Genomic DNA, 15,632 nt, shown 5'->3' on the forward strand with positions numbered 1-15,632 from the left:
GGGATCGAACTCATGCTGAAACGGCTCTAGATTCTCAGTGCTGTGCTTTAACCCGCCGCGCCACCAGGGAGGGCCCGGAGGTGGGAATTTTATGGGGATTACACCTGCCAGGAGAAATCAAACTTGTACAAACAACAATGTAAAAATATATAAATAACTTTAGATTTTTATCCATCTATATTTATATCCATATCTTTTTCCAAATCTCTATGGCTACATATATGTCTACCTCTAGCTCTGTTTTCTACATCCCAAATCTATTCAAATCTCTATCTTGATCGCTACATCTGTATTTGAAACACATGATGTTTAAATTGCAGATTTGCTGAATGCCCAGAAATTTGAATCTCTGGAAATGCGCCAGCTTTTGGAATTAAGAGGTGAAATATCTGAGTCAAAGTAATTAGGCTTAAACTCCTTATTCAGAAAGCAGCTGCCAGTCTAGGGTGGGCCTCTCTTCTACCCAGTTGTTCCCAGCAATTAGCATAACTATAGAGACACTAATAACAGTAATAATTGCAGCCCACAGCTGCCTGCCCTTGGTCTGGATCAGGCATTGCACCAGCTGCGATTTTTATTTTAACTGATCTAATTTTTTTAATTGAAGCGATAACAAAAACTTACCATTTTAAAAGTGAACAATTCAGTGGCATTTAGCCCAGTAAGAGCTGTGCAAACATCACCTTTATCTATTTCCAGAACATTCCGTGTCCCCAAAAGGGGCCGCATCCTGATGAGTGACTCACGCCTGTCTCCTAGCCTCTTACACGTCTGCTTTCCGTTTCTGGACGTTTCATGTAAGTGATCCCACACAACGTGGCCTTTTGTGTCTGAGCCCTGAAGGTGCTGCCCTCCTGGGGGTGCCCAGGATGGCTCCTAACCACACCTGGAATAAAGCACTGCCCACCCCCAACCCTCTGATCGTGTGACAGCCATGTTGGGCCACTGGTCCCAGCGCTGTGAGACCTGTCATCCAATCCCATCTGCCTCTGGGCCCACCAGTCCACTTACTGTGCTGGGGGTGGGGCGTTGCCTGTTGCCCAGGAAACAGGACCTGCCAGCCGGAACCACCTGTGCGCTATCCGGGCAGGCCCTGCCATCCTTCCCCTACAGCACGGTGTTGGCAGTGTCCCCCAGCCCTCCCCGCCACCAGGGAACCGCAGTGTCGAGCTGGCCTTTAGGGCTGCCTCCTTCCCTGGTGTGGGGTCAGGGTATCTGTCTGGTTGAGAGGCAAGGCGGTCACCCCAGGCTGTGCTGGAGGGGCCCTGGCAGGGAGCCTGTAGACAAACTCAGAGCAGCTAGTTGGGGAGCAGTGCTCAAACTTGGGACCTTTGTGATCCATCTGTGCCTCTTTTAACAGGTTATGTCTGGGAGGAATAAACCCATTTTTTAAAATTGGATAAAACGCCGACTTGGTCCCTGACCTAGAGGGTAGCCCTCGAGGGAGACCACTCTTAATCTACAGGTAGGACCTTCATGTTCCTCGAAGCTCTGAGCTCTGGGCACCTGGTTTGTCAGGTGAGAGAGCTTGCAGGGCAGTGCTCAGAGGTGGGCTTGCACTCATTTCCCCACACCTGGCTCCAGGGTGCCAGGGAAACAGACCCACCCAGCTCCTCAGCAAGAACAGCTGGTCCTTCTACACCAGACCCCAAAATGGAACTCACTGACACTTGGCTCTTGGGTTTCCGCTTTCCTCCCTGGAAGAGCTTCTGGAAGAATGGAGTCCCAAAGGGGCACATAACAGCCAGCTGCACTTGGGCACTCCTGTTCTTGGGCAGGATTTGAGGCTCTGTCTCACGTGCCACTGCAGAGTTTTCTTGCCTCCTTCCTTCTGTCTGACATCTGTGTGCATCCAGCAGCTGTCCAGCTGTAGTCCAGCTGTTTCTCTAGCTTCTAGCAGAGTTCCTGCACCCACAAAGTGCTTTGTGTGTGGGATGGATGAATGTTCTAGATTGGGAAGTAGCCACAGTCATGTAGAGACACAACTGACCTGCCCACGCAGCACATGTGGACGCCGGAGCTGGATCACGCACACAAGGATCTGAGTTGCACAGGCAGGGCTCTTCTGTGATGCTGCCGACCTCAGCGCTTGGAGGGCAGCGGAGTGCCCTGTGGGGCTGCAGGTAGAACAGTCCCTCTACCTGATGTCCTGAGGTAGAGGTGGCTGCGGACGCTGCCCTTCAACTGGCCTTGGTCCCAAAAGGGAACTGGACCTGTGTAGGTACCAGATAGGGTAGGGAGGGGCAGGGGACCCCCAGCAGAAGAGTGGTGACTAGTTTAATCTGAAGTGGAGAGGCACTTCCAGAGAGAACATGGCTTAGAGCGGCTGAGAGGCAGCACAGATTTTGGGGTCCTCGAGGGCATGTCCCCTGCGGCAGGTGTGTGTGAAGATGTCACTTCCTAAGTGCATCCAGTCTGACAGGCATCCTGGCAGATGTCAGCTGATCAAGAACTCATGTACGGCCCCTGGCCGGCTCTGTTCTTCAGCGATCTGACGCCTATGCTTCTTCGGGTACCCCCAACCCCCACTCCTGGCCAACAAGGAGTCCAGGCACTGATTCCAGACATGGGTGAGGGGTGGGCGGGCAGCAGTAAGGTGAGGACAGCAGTGGGGGTAGCAGACCACAGGGCATGGTCCGGTGTAGGGGGAGGCAACCCTGGGGTGGCCCTGAAGCCTTGCTTTTGGGGAACTGGGTTCTCAAACACACACACAGATATGCTGTGCACAAACATGTATATGCAGATACTTTCTGGTGGTGTCTAGAACCATCTTTTCATGTGCTATTTGTTATTAGTGTGTATTTTTTGGTGACGTGTTTGTTCAGATCTGTTAACCTTTATAAGTTGAATTTTTTTAAGTGAAAAGGAACTTTAATACAGTGAAATACAACAGAGAAGACAAAATATATTTTCTAAATCAAACGTCTGAAGTGACCCATTCCCTCATGGGCAAAAGTCCACCCAAAAGGGATTGGCCGTAAGCAAGGCCTGAAAGCTGCCACAAGACTAAAGCACCTTCTGGCCGGGACCCATGGAAAAAGGTCAGAAAGGGCCAGACAAGCCTGGGAGGAAAAGAGCAACATCAAAATCAAGATAAACACTGCCACAGTCACCTCCCTACAGGTATCTCACCCACATCTGCCTCAACCAGTCCGGGGTCAGGAAACAAGCCCGGTTTCTCCATCACATGCTTGCTGCTCCATGTGGCTTCCTCAGGTCTCCCTCTGGCTCTCCATCCTGCTTCCTTCCTCCTCAGATTCCTTCTCTTCTCTTCTTTTCTCTGCTCAGCTCCACCCTCCTTCTGGGTGGGCCAGGGAAGTGGAACTTCCCCTTTTCCTGGGGACCACCCTGTTACAATCCCCCCTTTTGATTTTAAATGCCACCGTATCTATGGTGGCACAGATTTCAGGGAGCAGCCAGCCACTAACATTGTCCATGAATGTCCGATATGATGGTCATAAGTGGAAAATAGTCCATTAGTACATGTGAAAGGAAAAATCCTTCTGGTGTATATCAAAATCACAGTAACAGTAACAAACAAAACAAAACTTTAAAAGCTGTTTCTAAAGTTCTCTCAACCTTGATCCCAATTTTGTCCAACTATGCACAGGCTATCTACAAACTTGAGCTACCTTTCAATCATTTTCCTATTTTTGCATAAAATCACAGGGCAGAATAATCAAGTAGCATTTTTGTTGTTGCTGCTGGCCTTGCTGGAGTCCTACATAAAGGGTCAGACTCCATACAGGGTCAGAGCGAACAGTCGATGTCCAGTCCCCATAGGCTTCAGGAGCAACGTTGGTCTCAGCAGGCTCAACCTGGAGTTTCCTCTTCTCGAGGTTACCAGGACTTTTTTATTTTTTATTTTTCCAGGTCGTCCAGGCCTGCCAATGGAGGCAAGCTTCCTCACCTTCTTTGGAGGTCTCTGGCACCCTACAAACAAAGCAGCAGGTTCTTCTTTTCTTGGTTCAGCTCTTTTTGAAGCTCCTGGAGAATGCCAAGCAAAGCCACTGAAACACATTTCCAATTTCTTCAGTTTAAGCAGACAAATTCCCTATTGAAGCTATGCAAAAATAGACTCATGAGTAATGAAAATTACTACCATAAATTTTATACTGTGTTGGTATCAAGAGGAGAGAAAAATGGAAGCACAAGTTAGTTCTGCTGAAAAAAAAAAACGAAACATTTCTGCTGATTCTGGTTATTTAAAATAAGAAAACTTTCTTTGAATCAAATAGGAAAAAAATACCAGTATTATTTCAAACAAAAACTTAGTAAAAATCAGTCTGTTCAGTTCTTTGTAGAAATTTTCACTGTCAAAATTTCCATTAATTGGAATCAGTTGAGGTCTATTTCCGGAAACAATATATATATTTCAGAAACAATTTCTGCAAATACCAAACCATTGAATATAATATTTCAGAACAACAGTCAAAAATTATAATTTACAGAACACATGATATTGAAAGGTTTTTATGCATTTTTCAGAAAACCATTGTTAACATTTATATAAGTTCATGCCATGTTTTACCTTTTTCCCAAATGACATGCTTCCTTTTCAGTTATTTTCCTTTAATAGGTAAACCAAAAAGTCCAAATTGATCTAAGTGCCTTTCCAGAAGGAAAGGAAGAAATTTTGTGGAATGTCTCAGGAGCTCTACTGAGCTTCCACAAAATTTCCTTTGATGAACCAAAGGACAAATTTATAATTCTGGGAAGCTTTGTCACAAATATGAAAAACAGCAACAACAATGTCAATCTCTATGAAAGCTCCGGCTCAGTCAGTAGTGCAATGTTGACAGTCAAACCATAACCTTTTAGTTTTTTTTTTTCTTCATAACTAGAGACTCTTTGCCCTCAAAAACCTTTATTTTTCCAAACTTGCATTTTCCTGACATTATCAACCCAAGCAAAGGAAAAAAAAAAATATTACACCTAATACAACCTTAGAAGCGCCTGTTTTAAAATAACATACTAGAGTATGAATTAGTTATGGTGGACCAAAAAATTATCCAAGATCATGTTTTCAAAACATGTGTACCGGTTTTCATTACATTTTCCCCCCCAATATCTATAGGTGACATCTAAACCAATTTTTTTTAAAGATTTATTTATTTGTTCATACAGAGCTGGGGTACATGCCAGAGGTCCAGGGACAGTGAGATGCTTCACCAGAGACAGAGTGGGGAGCTGAACAGGCAGATTGAGGAAGTACACTGCTGAGGGGAGCAGCAGGCAGGTCAGGAGAGGTCTGCCTCGCCATGTGGTCACCTCCGGGGCAGGCGGGCAGGCGGGAATCCAACTCATGTGGAAGTGGCTTTAGCTTCTTAGGGCTGTGCTTTAACCCGCTGCGCCACCAGGGAGGGCCCCTAAACCAATTTTATAACACCTCGAGGCCAAGACAATTAAGCACAAGGACAAGACATACAGTTTTCTTAGTTATGCCACATGGACTATCTTATGTAACTGCAGTTTTCACTTTTAGGCTCAGAAAAACCTCAAATTCAAAAAAAAGGGGGGGGGGCGTGTTGCTGACATCACAGGTTTCAGTTGTTATCCTACAAACCTAAGATTTTGGAAATAGGAAGAAAAATTTTTATTAATTACAAGAGTCATATGGTTTTAAGTGTTTAAGCATTTCCATTAGTTAGACGTTAATCCTGAGGTATTCTGTAGAGCAGGTGAAAGTAAACAGTTAACTTTAAAGCAAAAGCAGTCATCTTGTTAGCCACTAAGCTTGCAATCCTTGGGTTTCCTGGAATAGAACCTGAAAAGGCAAAATAAACAAAAGCAGTTAACGTACAATTAACAGGAGTCATCTCCTTACTTCTGTCAGCCACTTTGGACAGAAGATGAAAGAGCAAATTCAACATACAAGTCAGAGATTGCACCACTCCACACAGGGAAGAAACCACAACAACACAGGTATGTAAACCTGGTATTGGTACCTCATACGCTCTAAAGAGTGCCTTCCACAACAGACCTTCCTCAGTAGGAAGCGGAATCTTAGGATCTTATCTTACACCAGTAATCAAACAGATCCAGAATTCAAATGGCAAACATGCCCCAAACAAATTGTATAGAAAAAATTCATAGCAGCAAACCCAAATCTATGTATCAGTTTGGGGCATAATTTTTCTGACCAGGACTTTGCAAAAAAATTAAATTTATTTTGATAGCATTTAGAGAGTTTTTAAAAATACATTCTGACTCTGTCCTTTATTTTGCAGATATTCTTCCTGGTCTGCAGTTTATCTTTTTGTTCTCTTCATGATATCATTTAACAGCAGAAATTTTTAATTTTTTTTGACATCCAATTTATTGATTTTTTCCTTTTCTGGATTATGCTCTTGTTGTATCTAAGGAATCTTTGCTAAATCCTGTGTCTTCTTCCAAAAGTGTAGGTTTTACCTGTATACAACAGCGGTGGTCCATTTTGAGTTCATGTTTGGATTCCACCCAGGTATGATTCAGAGTTCATTTTCCACATCATTGTTCTAGCACAACTTCCTGGAGGAGGGGTAGAGTCAATTTGGGTTTTGAAGTATAAATAGGAGTTTAGCAGGCAAATGTAGAGTGGAAGAGGCTGCAGACAAAGGAAACAGACATTCCAGGCAGCCTAGTGACTTTGGAACCTAAAGGTATTTCTGCTTGCGTTTATGGGAAGGGTGACCTCTAGCTTCTGTGACCTTGGCCCCATAGCCTGTCTTGCTGCTGGCTGAATTCTAGTTCATGCTTATAGCCACTGTTCAGCAAACTTAGTCTCTTTTTCCAGATCGGTCAAGGTCCAGAGCCATCCAATGATTATCATCTTGGCCTGGATCCATCGCAGCCACCAGATATCTAGTTCACTGACTTCTCCGTGGCGTGGGCTTTGGGGGCCAGGGCCACATCTGGAAAAAGACAAAGGTGGACCAGAGTGACAGCAAGGCCTTTACCCCGATCCCACACAGGACCACCCCTGGGTCTGAGCAGACAGCTGCCTCCACCACAGGTGTGTCTGCCCTGCAGCCTGGTTTAAGGAGGGTGGGGCAAGGTTCTGGGGCAAAATCCCGGGCCAAAGGGCAGTGAACGTCCACCCTAGGTTTTGCTGGGCAGCTGTGTCCTGTACCTACAGCCACGCCCGCACTCCCCCTACAAGCAGCTCTAATACCTGTGCTGTGTACTAGGAGTGAACCTAGAGATGACCTGCTTTGGTCTGGCTGAGAAGTGGGGTCCTACCCTCCCATCCAGGCACAGTGTTGGGTGATACCAAGGCATTGGTCTGGGGTACGATAAGAGGGAAAAAAGGTTTGGAGGAGTCATCAGGTATGTATTGGGGGAGTGGGGTGTGGCTCCGGGAGGGGCATTTGCTGAGCCAGGTAAAGGGCTGCAGAGGCAGGGCGTCTCTGGGTGGTAGTAGCCTGGCACAGGGGTGTGTGCGGGGCCTGTGCCATTGGGGTAGCACTGGGAACTGGGCAGAAGGGATGAGTGAGGGGGAGCAGGAGGGTCTAGGTTTGCTGTGGCCCAAGACTCTCCACCTCCCATGCTCTTTGTCAGGAGGACCCCTTGAGTTGTAGGGAAGGGTCAACTTCCGTCTCCCCCAGATGTGTGTCCTGAAATCCCAACTCCCACCTTGGTTAGTTTCAGCCACTGTGACAAACTACGCAACCACGTGTGACTTAAACAACAGACATTTATTCTCAGTTCAAGAGACTGGGAAATCCAAGATCAAGATTCTGGTTGATTTGGTTCTTGGGGTGACAACCCCCTCCTCCCACACCCCCTGTGTCCTCTTGAGGCTCTTCCTTGCCGCATGGGCATGGGCTGGGGATGTAGCTATGGTGTCTCTCCTTATACAGACTCATCTGTTACGGGGCTCTAAATCTAACCACCCCAAGGTCACAGCCAACACCATCGCACAGTGGGTTAGGGGTGTAACATGAATTTGGGGCGGTGTGGACACCCAGCCCAAAACACTCCCAGCAATGGAGAGTCTGCTTAACTTTAAACAAAACATGGAGTTAAAACAAAGTCGTTTGGGTGCAGTGGAACCCAGTAGGCTGGCGTCCTAAATAGAGGGGACAGGGGACTGAGATAGGCAACCCCCCCACCCCCCAGCAGGCAGAGGGGAGGCGATGCCCCTGCTGACCTTTGGAAGGAACCAATCCGCCAAAAGACATTTGATCTTGGTAACAGCGTCAGCCCCTCCCAGGTGACTTCAAATCTCTGTTTTCAAGCCCCATGGCTTGTGGTGTATAGCGACACAGCTGCTGCAAGTTCACGCCCCTGCCCCTGGGGTCACCAGCTTTCCCTCCTGGCCTGAGGCAAATAGGGGTGCCTCCTCCCTGCCTGCACCTCTGAGGCTGAGGCACTGAGCCCCTGGCATCCCTGACGGACCTCTCTTCTCTTCCACTTCTGGTTTCAGTGCACTACACATTTAGAGCACTGTGACCCTGTCCTGCCTTTTATTTATATATTTTTAAGATTTATTTATTTATGCACACAGAACTAGGGTACAGGCCAGAGGTGCAGGGGGTTGAGAGGACCCACCAGAGACAGAATAGGGGACAGAACAGGCTGACTGACGAAAGACACTGCTGAGGGGAGCAGCGGGCGGGCCAGGAGAGGTCACCTCCCTGGCCGGGGATGGAACTTGAGCTGTAGTGACTGATGACAGCTTCCTAGTGCTGTGCTTTACCCTCTGCGCCATCGTGAGGGGCCCCTGTTCTACCTTTTAGAATTGAACCCTGTTTCTTCACTGACGTTAAGAAGAGGGAGACCCCTGAAAACGCAGGAATTCATTCTCTCCCTCTCCTGGAGGCGGGAGTGTGAGTTAGGGCGTCGGCAGGACCACACTCCCCAGCAGGCTCCAGGGCCCGATCCTTCCGCTTCTCCCAGCGTCCGGGCTTGGCACATCTGGCTTGTAGCCCATCGCCCGAGTGTCTGCTTCCCTCTCCACACACTTTCTTCCCGTGTTTGTGTTCTCTCTTTGAGTGAGTGAATCGTACCCCGTGATGGCTGAAGCCCCTCCAGGTGCTGGGCCGGGTGGATTGGGCCTGGATCCGGTGAATCCGCCCTGTCAAGAGCCCCAGGGAGAACATGCTACATCTGGCCACCACCCTCTGCCGTGCCCTGGTCTGCAGGTGGGGACCGTGGAGAGCCCTCTGCCGCTGAGCTCTCGGGGTCACTGACGCAGTTTCCTCTCTACGCACCCACCCACGCCCACAGGAACACCGTTGCCCATTTGCCAGATTCCTCAATGGCTTTTTTTTTTTTTTACTTTTTATTTATTATTATTATTATTTTAAATAAGAGGGGTTTTTTTTTTTTACATCATTTTGTGCCTTTTTCCATCTCAGTTGTAATCCCCGTGGACTTCCATCACCAAATCACCCAGGTGCCATCACCACAGTCCAGTGATTCCTCGGTGGTTGAATCCCGCATTTTCCCTTTGAGGGACACCAGGAGGCAGCTTCTCTGAACTCGGTCACTAAGTCAGGGTGGCCTCGGGGCCTCCTTGTCATCCTCCAGCCTCCAGCGACTCACACTGGGTGATGCGGCTGGGGGGCGGGAGCATCCGGCTTGGTGGGCCCCCCTGAGGAGGTGACCATGAGGGAGGGAGCTTGGACCGGACTCTTAGCAACCAGCTGGTGAATGGGTGCGGTGGGGCAGCCTGGCTTCTCTCCAGAGCAAGTCTGGGTTGACTTGCTGTAGTCAGACTTCATTGTTAGTAAGGGATCAGGAAAAAAAAAAGCTACTAAATTAAAAATAAAAATCAACAGACAGCGACAGATCAGAGGCACGGGTGGGGGCCGTGATCAGCTCTCCTGCCAGGGTGGTTGTACTGAGGAACGGGCTGCCTGCAGAGCTCCTTCCTGTGTTGGGGTTCAGGGTAAACATGGCGACCCATGGTCCATGGAGCCAGGTCAGGGCCTGAGGCCTGGGCAAGACCTTTTCCTCTGCAGGTCGCACAGCTGCCGAATGGGCTGTTTGTGCAAATGGCCTGTCCAGCCAGACCCAGGGCAGGCTCCCCAGGCATCAGGCACGGTTTGGCAGTCAGAGGGGTGTGAATTCCACCTCAGGGTGCGAGGGCCAGGGCTTGTCTCCTTCAGTGGGACATGGCTGCACACAGGGCCCTCCATCGGGGCTGTCAAGCTCCTAGGTGGACCCGGAGAGACCGGAGCAGGTTTAGGGGTGCCTCTGGCTTCTCTGGCTGCTGACCCCACCCCAGTGCAGATTCCCAGCTCCTCATAAATGTTGTGTGTGGCTTTTTTGTTCAGAGTGCTCTTGTGCTGGCCATTTGCTAGAGCAGGTGGGGAGGTGGGGGTGCCCCCAGCGGGTGAGTGGCCACTAGGCCACCTCCACTGTCCCCAGGCCAGGAGGGCTTCTGTGGGCATGTTCGCCCCTTCCTAGGTTGTCTCTAGCCCTCCCACAACACTTACTCACACCACAGGAGAGACTAGTTCCAGGCTGAGGAAGTCTGGGGGCGGGTTGGGGAGCTGAGGGGAGGGAGGCTGGACCCTGCTGGGCTCCAGGGTAAGGAGAAGGGCTAGAGCAAAGGTCTAAGTGAGGGTTTATGTCAGAGACTCAGATCCCGGCTGGAGGGGTGGCTGCATGGTGCAGGCGAGGCAGAAGCAGGGGTAGTGCTCAGCCAGGGCCGGGGGCCTGGGACAGGGCTGCCAGGGGCGCTTACTGATTGCTTTCCCCTGTCCTGGAGGGGGCTGCTGATGGGGACCTGCCTAGCAGATCACCTTCAGGTGACCCCTGCCTCCAAGTGAACCCAGAATGCAGAGATCTGCCTTATGGTGGGCCCCTGGGAGCACCGCCCCCACCCAGCTGCCGCTGGAGCTATAGGCACCCTGTCCCCAGTCCCAGGGCTGGCTGTCCCCTCTCTTTGGGCCACAGCAGCTCCTGAGCCTGATGTTTTTCTCCTGAATGCAGGGACATTCCAGGAGGGCCCCTTTCTGAGGGGGGCCAATGACATGAGCCGCAGCCAGGAGGTGTTATCCACCCACCAGCAACATTTTAAACAAAACAGGCAACTTTTCTCCAAACCCTGGCCTTCCATGGGGGTACCCCCAGGTGCACTGAGTCCTCAGATTACACCCCAAATTACTCCAAGGGCCCTTACACCACAGGAGTCCTGGATCATTTGGCATGGACAGCCCCCCTCAAGGAAGCCCTGAGTATTTTTAGATGCTTCCTGCCTCTGGAGCCCGCCCAGGGCAGGTCTCCACCCTGCAGCTCTCCCCCCCACCCCCCTGCAACACACCTGTAGGACCAGCGCCCTGCCCCTCTGGGCAGCCTGCTCTCCCTTCTCCACAGTGCAGCAGCTGTTTCAGTCTACGTCTCCGTGGCTCGCACCAGCACTCCATGCTGCTTCCCGGGGTGGGGTGGGGGGGTGAGTATGTTGGGGGGATGCCGCACTACCTTCCACAGACACGGCTGGACTCAGCACACCACAAACCCTGGGGTTTGAAGATCTGCAGAGCTCATCTTTGGATTGCCCCCCCATTGCCCGCCCACCTGACCCGCAGGAAGTCAGAAGTCAGACCTCGGGTGGGGACAGGGGCTGCCTTGCAGCCAAGGAGACAGCAGGACACTGAGCTCCGGGGTGGGGGGGGGGTTGGCGGCGGGGAGGTGCTGTGTCAAGCTTTGGACAGCGCCGTTCTGATTGTTCAGGAGATGCTGCAATACCCGGAACCCACCCCAGAAAGCTGGGATCTGGGCCTCTGGGAATGAGGAGATGGAGGTGGGTGTCTAGTCCTTCCAGAAATCTGGAGGGAAAATCTGGCCAGCCTTTTCCCAGCGTCTGGAGTTGTCAGCAGTCATTTCTGGGCCCAGGGTTGCTTCACCCCCACCTCTGCCTCCGTCACCACATGACATGTATCCTGGGTCCTCATAAGGACAGATTTAGGGCCCATCTTCTCTGAGGTATGTTCCCCGTGGACACAAATTAGGGTGAGTGGCTATTCGACCCCATTCAGTCCCCTCCCTGCACACCCTACCTTCTGCGGGGTGGTCACACGAGTGAGGAGGACCGGGTGCCCATCATGGGGCTGCCCCCTTCCCGGGAGGTTGAGCTGGCACCAGGTGGCCGGCGGAGCAGTCCTTCCCGCACCCTGGCCCTGAACTCGGCTGACACGTAGTAGTAGACGAAGGGATCCACACAGCTGTTGAGGGCGCTGAGCGCCAGGCTGGGCATGTAGGCGGCATACAGTTCCCCCCAGGCGTCTGGACCCGGGTTGGAGTAGTGCAGCAGCAGCAGCACGTTGCTGGGCGTGAAGAAGGCCACCGCAGAGGCCAGTACCAGTCCGGTCAGCCGCAGCGCGTGGTGGTAGCGTTGTCCACTGGCGGCCAGCACGCACAGGATGGCCCCATAGCCCAGAAGCATGAACAGCAGCGGCAGGAAGCAGCCCAGCACAGCTAGGCAGATGAAGGCCGGCCGCCAGTAGGTGGCCTGGTCGCCCAGGGGCAGCACGTCATGGCAGAGCATGTGGTTGGAGCTGGACAGGAGGAAGGTCTGCCGCTGCAGCAGCAGGGGCAGCGTCAGGGTGAACGCCACCAGCCAGGCTGCCGCACAGAACCCGGCGGCCAGACGTTGGCTTCGAAGGCCTCGGGACCGCAGCGGGTGCACCACGGCCAGGTAGCGGTCCAGGCTGATGGCGGCCAGCAGCAGGACAGAGCAATACATGTGGCTGTAGAGTGCCGCTGTGGCCAGGCGGCAGACAGCCTCGCCGAAGGGCCACCGCTGGCCCCGCAGGTGGTAGACCAAGCGCAGGGGCAGCGCCAGGGCCAGCAGCAGGTCTGCAGCGGCCAGGTTCATCAGCATCACCGTGGAGGGCAGCCTCGGCACCCGCGTGGCCAGCACCCACAGCGCCAGGCCGTTGGCGGGCAGCCCCACTGCCAAGACCAGGCCATAGAGCCCGGGCACCAGCATGGTGGGCACCCAGCCCAGCAGCAGCGCCCGAGAGCTGTCAGGCAGGTCCAGGCTGTCACTGTCATTGGTGCAGGGCTTACCGGGGAAGCTGCGCAGGCCGGGATGTACCCCTTGGTCCCAGGGCTCTGGTGTGCTGTCTGGAGGAGGGAAGGGGTTGGAGGGAAGGGGTTGACCCAGGAGGCTCAGGGTCAACCTGAGCCTGGGTCTCAGCTGGTCCTTCCCAAGGGGCTGCAGGCTGGGTTCATTTCTCAGGAGTTCCTTGTCAGGTGGGACAGAACTAGACAAAGATGCCTCTAGCCCCATGGGCTCAAGCCCAGGTGCTGGGCCTTTCCTTCGGCTCCATCTCTCCATCCCAGGTCTGGGCCCCGTCCTGCTCCCTGATTTCCCCCTCCACCCCCAGTCCCGGTGGCAGGACCCGGGATCACTCACCAGAGTCTCCCCCTGTACTCCCACCCTCGTCGTAGATGCTGTGGGGTTGGAGACCACTTGCCAGGCCCAGCGCCAAGAGCCACGGCAGCAGGAGCCCCCGCATGCTGCTGGTGCTGGACAAGCAGCTCTGGACACATCTGTGACCTGGGCTTCCTGCCTGGTTAGACACCCCCCCCACCCCCGGTTCCTGAGTGTCTGGGGAGGAGTCACAGCCTGGGTGAGATAAACCAGGAAGGCACACCCCTGCTCCCAGCGAGCCAAGGGAGGCTTGCAGCACGGCCTGAGGAGGCCGGGGGCTGGCCAGGGTCACTCGCTTTGCCAGAGGTGTCTCTTGGGGGTAGCACTGGGCCAGCAAGATGAGGGAGAATGTTGCAGGCAGCAGCCCCTTTCCTCTGTCCCCATCCAGTTCAGGAAGCCTCTGTTGGACGAGTGGCTGCTTCCTGCTGACCAGAGAACCCAGCTGTCCTGGTCATGTCCTCCACTGGGGGCTCCTGGTCCTCCGGGAGCTTCCCCTCACCTTGTTGCTCTGGCAAGCAGGAGCGCCCTCCCTCCCCAGGTCAGAAGTCAGGTGCATGAGTTCCCACACTTCCACCACAGTGGAATTCTCCAGGGCCCCTGTGGAGCTGCTTTGCCTTATTGCTGCCTCACCCAAGCCCCGCACTGTCCCGTGGGCCGAGAGGGTAGGAACCCAGACAGCTTGGGATCAGCTGATGCTAGTTGAGGGGCCTCAGCCCTCAGCCAGAGTCCCTCGGCCATGAACTGCCCTGGGCAGCTGAGGGGAGCTCCTGCTGGGAGGTGCCTCTTCCCCCTTCTCATACCCCTTCCCTCGTGCCCTGGCTCCACCCTCAAATGAGGATCCCAGGTGTGACCAGGGGCTGTGGTCATGTCACGTCTAGCCCAGACTGGGGGGTCGGGTGCACCCAGGTCAGAAGGACCCCTAAGTCACCTCTGTGTCGGCCACTCAGAGGGCGGCTGCTGTTACATGAAGAAACAGGCTCCTTCTCTATCCTAAACGCAGTCCCTCTGAAGCTCCTCCCGACCTCAGAGAGGACTTAGCCGTCCTGCTCAGGGGAGCCCTACTCTGGGGGTCCTTTGTCCTGTGTGGTCAGGCCTGGGCCAGGGGAGGGACTGGGAACAGCAGGGCTCCTTGGGCTGGTGGGGGTGGGGAGAAGAGATGAGCGAGGCATGGCAGAAGGGTTGATCTGGCCATGTCCGGAGCAGAAAGACCTAATCTTGTCACACACTTGGGGATACAGGGTCGAGCCAGGAAGTGACTGAGCAGTCCTGCTGGACAAAGGCAGTAAGTAACTCATGGAGGCCGAGGTGCCGGGTCCCTGCCCCCCAGCCTGGGTCATGAGGCCGAGAGCTCCAGCTGGGGCATGTGCCCTCTCCCGCACTTCTGAGCCATCTCCACCTACACTAACATGTTCAGCCCCACGCCAGTGTCTCCCAGTGACATGTGACCCAGGATGCCCTTGGTGCACAGGAAACCCAGGAGCAGGGGGCAGTGCAGGAAAGCCTGCAGGAGTGGAGGGCGGCTGCTGTGTACATGACCTGGAGGGAGCAGTGACTCACGGGTGTGTGTCTAGGAATGTATACAGACACAGTGCGTAGGAGACCGCCCGACCGGGGTCCAGGCAACGTGGCAGGTGGGGTTGTGACCATCGAGCCGCCCCCCACAGAACTGGCCCTGTGCCAGCACCAGATACATTGAGTAGCACTGTTTGTGCCCACGAGGTCTCGGTGGTAACCAGCCATTGGGGCACCCCCTAAGGGATGCTGGAGGCAGTTGCCTTTGGGGAAAGGACTGGCTGCTATCCTTTCTCTACGTGCTTTTTTGTATTGACGGATTTTTTTAAAAAAGATTTATTTATTTATGTATACAAGAGCTGGGGTGTAGGCCAGAGGTACAAAGGGTGAGAGGATTCACCAGAGACAGAGTGGGGAGCTGAACCAGCAGATCCACTGAAATATGCTGCTGAGGGGAGCAGCAGGTGGTCAGGAGAGGTCTGCCGCGCCATGTGGGTCAGCTCCCTGCCTGGGATCGAACTTGTGCTGCAGTGGCTGCGGACAGCTTCATAGTGCTGCGCTTTAAACCCTTGTGCCACCAGGAAGGAACCTGGTAGATTTTTTTGATATTGATAAGAGATCACTTTCTACAACTCATGTTTAATTAAGCATTAAAAAGGAAGGGAACCTGCACAGGCCACATGGGTGAACCTTGAAGACGCTGTGCTGAATGAAACAAGCCAGACACAAGAGGGCAGCTGCTGCATGACCC

The 15,632-nt window shown here is 53.0% G+C and overlaps 1 protein-coding gene across 1 annotated transcript; it reads right to left on the minus strand.

Annotated features, from left to right (window-relative positions):
- Positions 1–12,004: 12,004 nt before the first annotated feature.
- Positions 12,005–13,225, minus strand: F2RL3 (coagulation factor II (thrombin) receptor-like 3). The gene has a single exon (XM_004688195.1). It carries the CDS (start codon positions 13,223–13,225, stop codon positions 12,005–12,007), a length of 1,221 nt encoding a protein of 406 aa, XP_004688252.1.
- Positions 13,226–15,632: the final 2,407 nt, after the last annotated feature.

Source organism: Condylura cristata, unplaced genomic scaffold (assembly GCF_000260355.1).
Source record: "Condylura cristata isolate star-nosed mole 26May11 unplaced genomic scaffold, ConCri1.0 scaffold00024, whole genome shotgun sequence".
Lineage (NCBI taxonomy): Eukaryota > Metazoa > Chordata > Mammalia > Eulipotyphla > Talpidae > Condylura > Condylura cristata.

Excerpts from the sequence above, each read along its gene's own strand:
- F2RL3 (XM_004688195.1), bottom strand. The coding sequence starts at position 13,225 with ATGGGGCTAGAGGCATCTTTGTCTAGTTCTGTCCCACCTGACAAGGAA.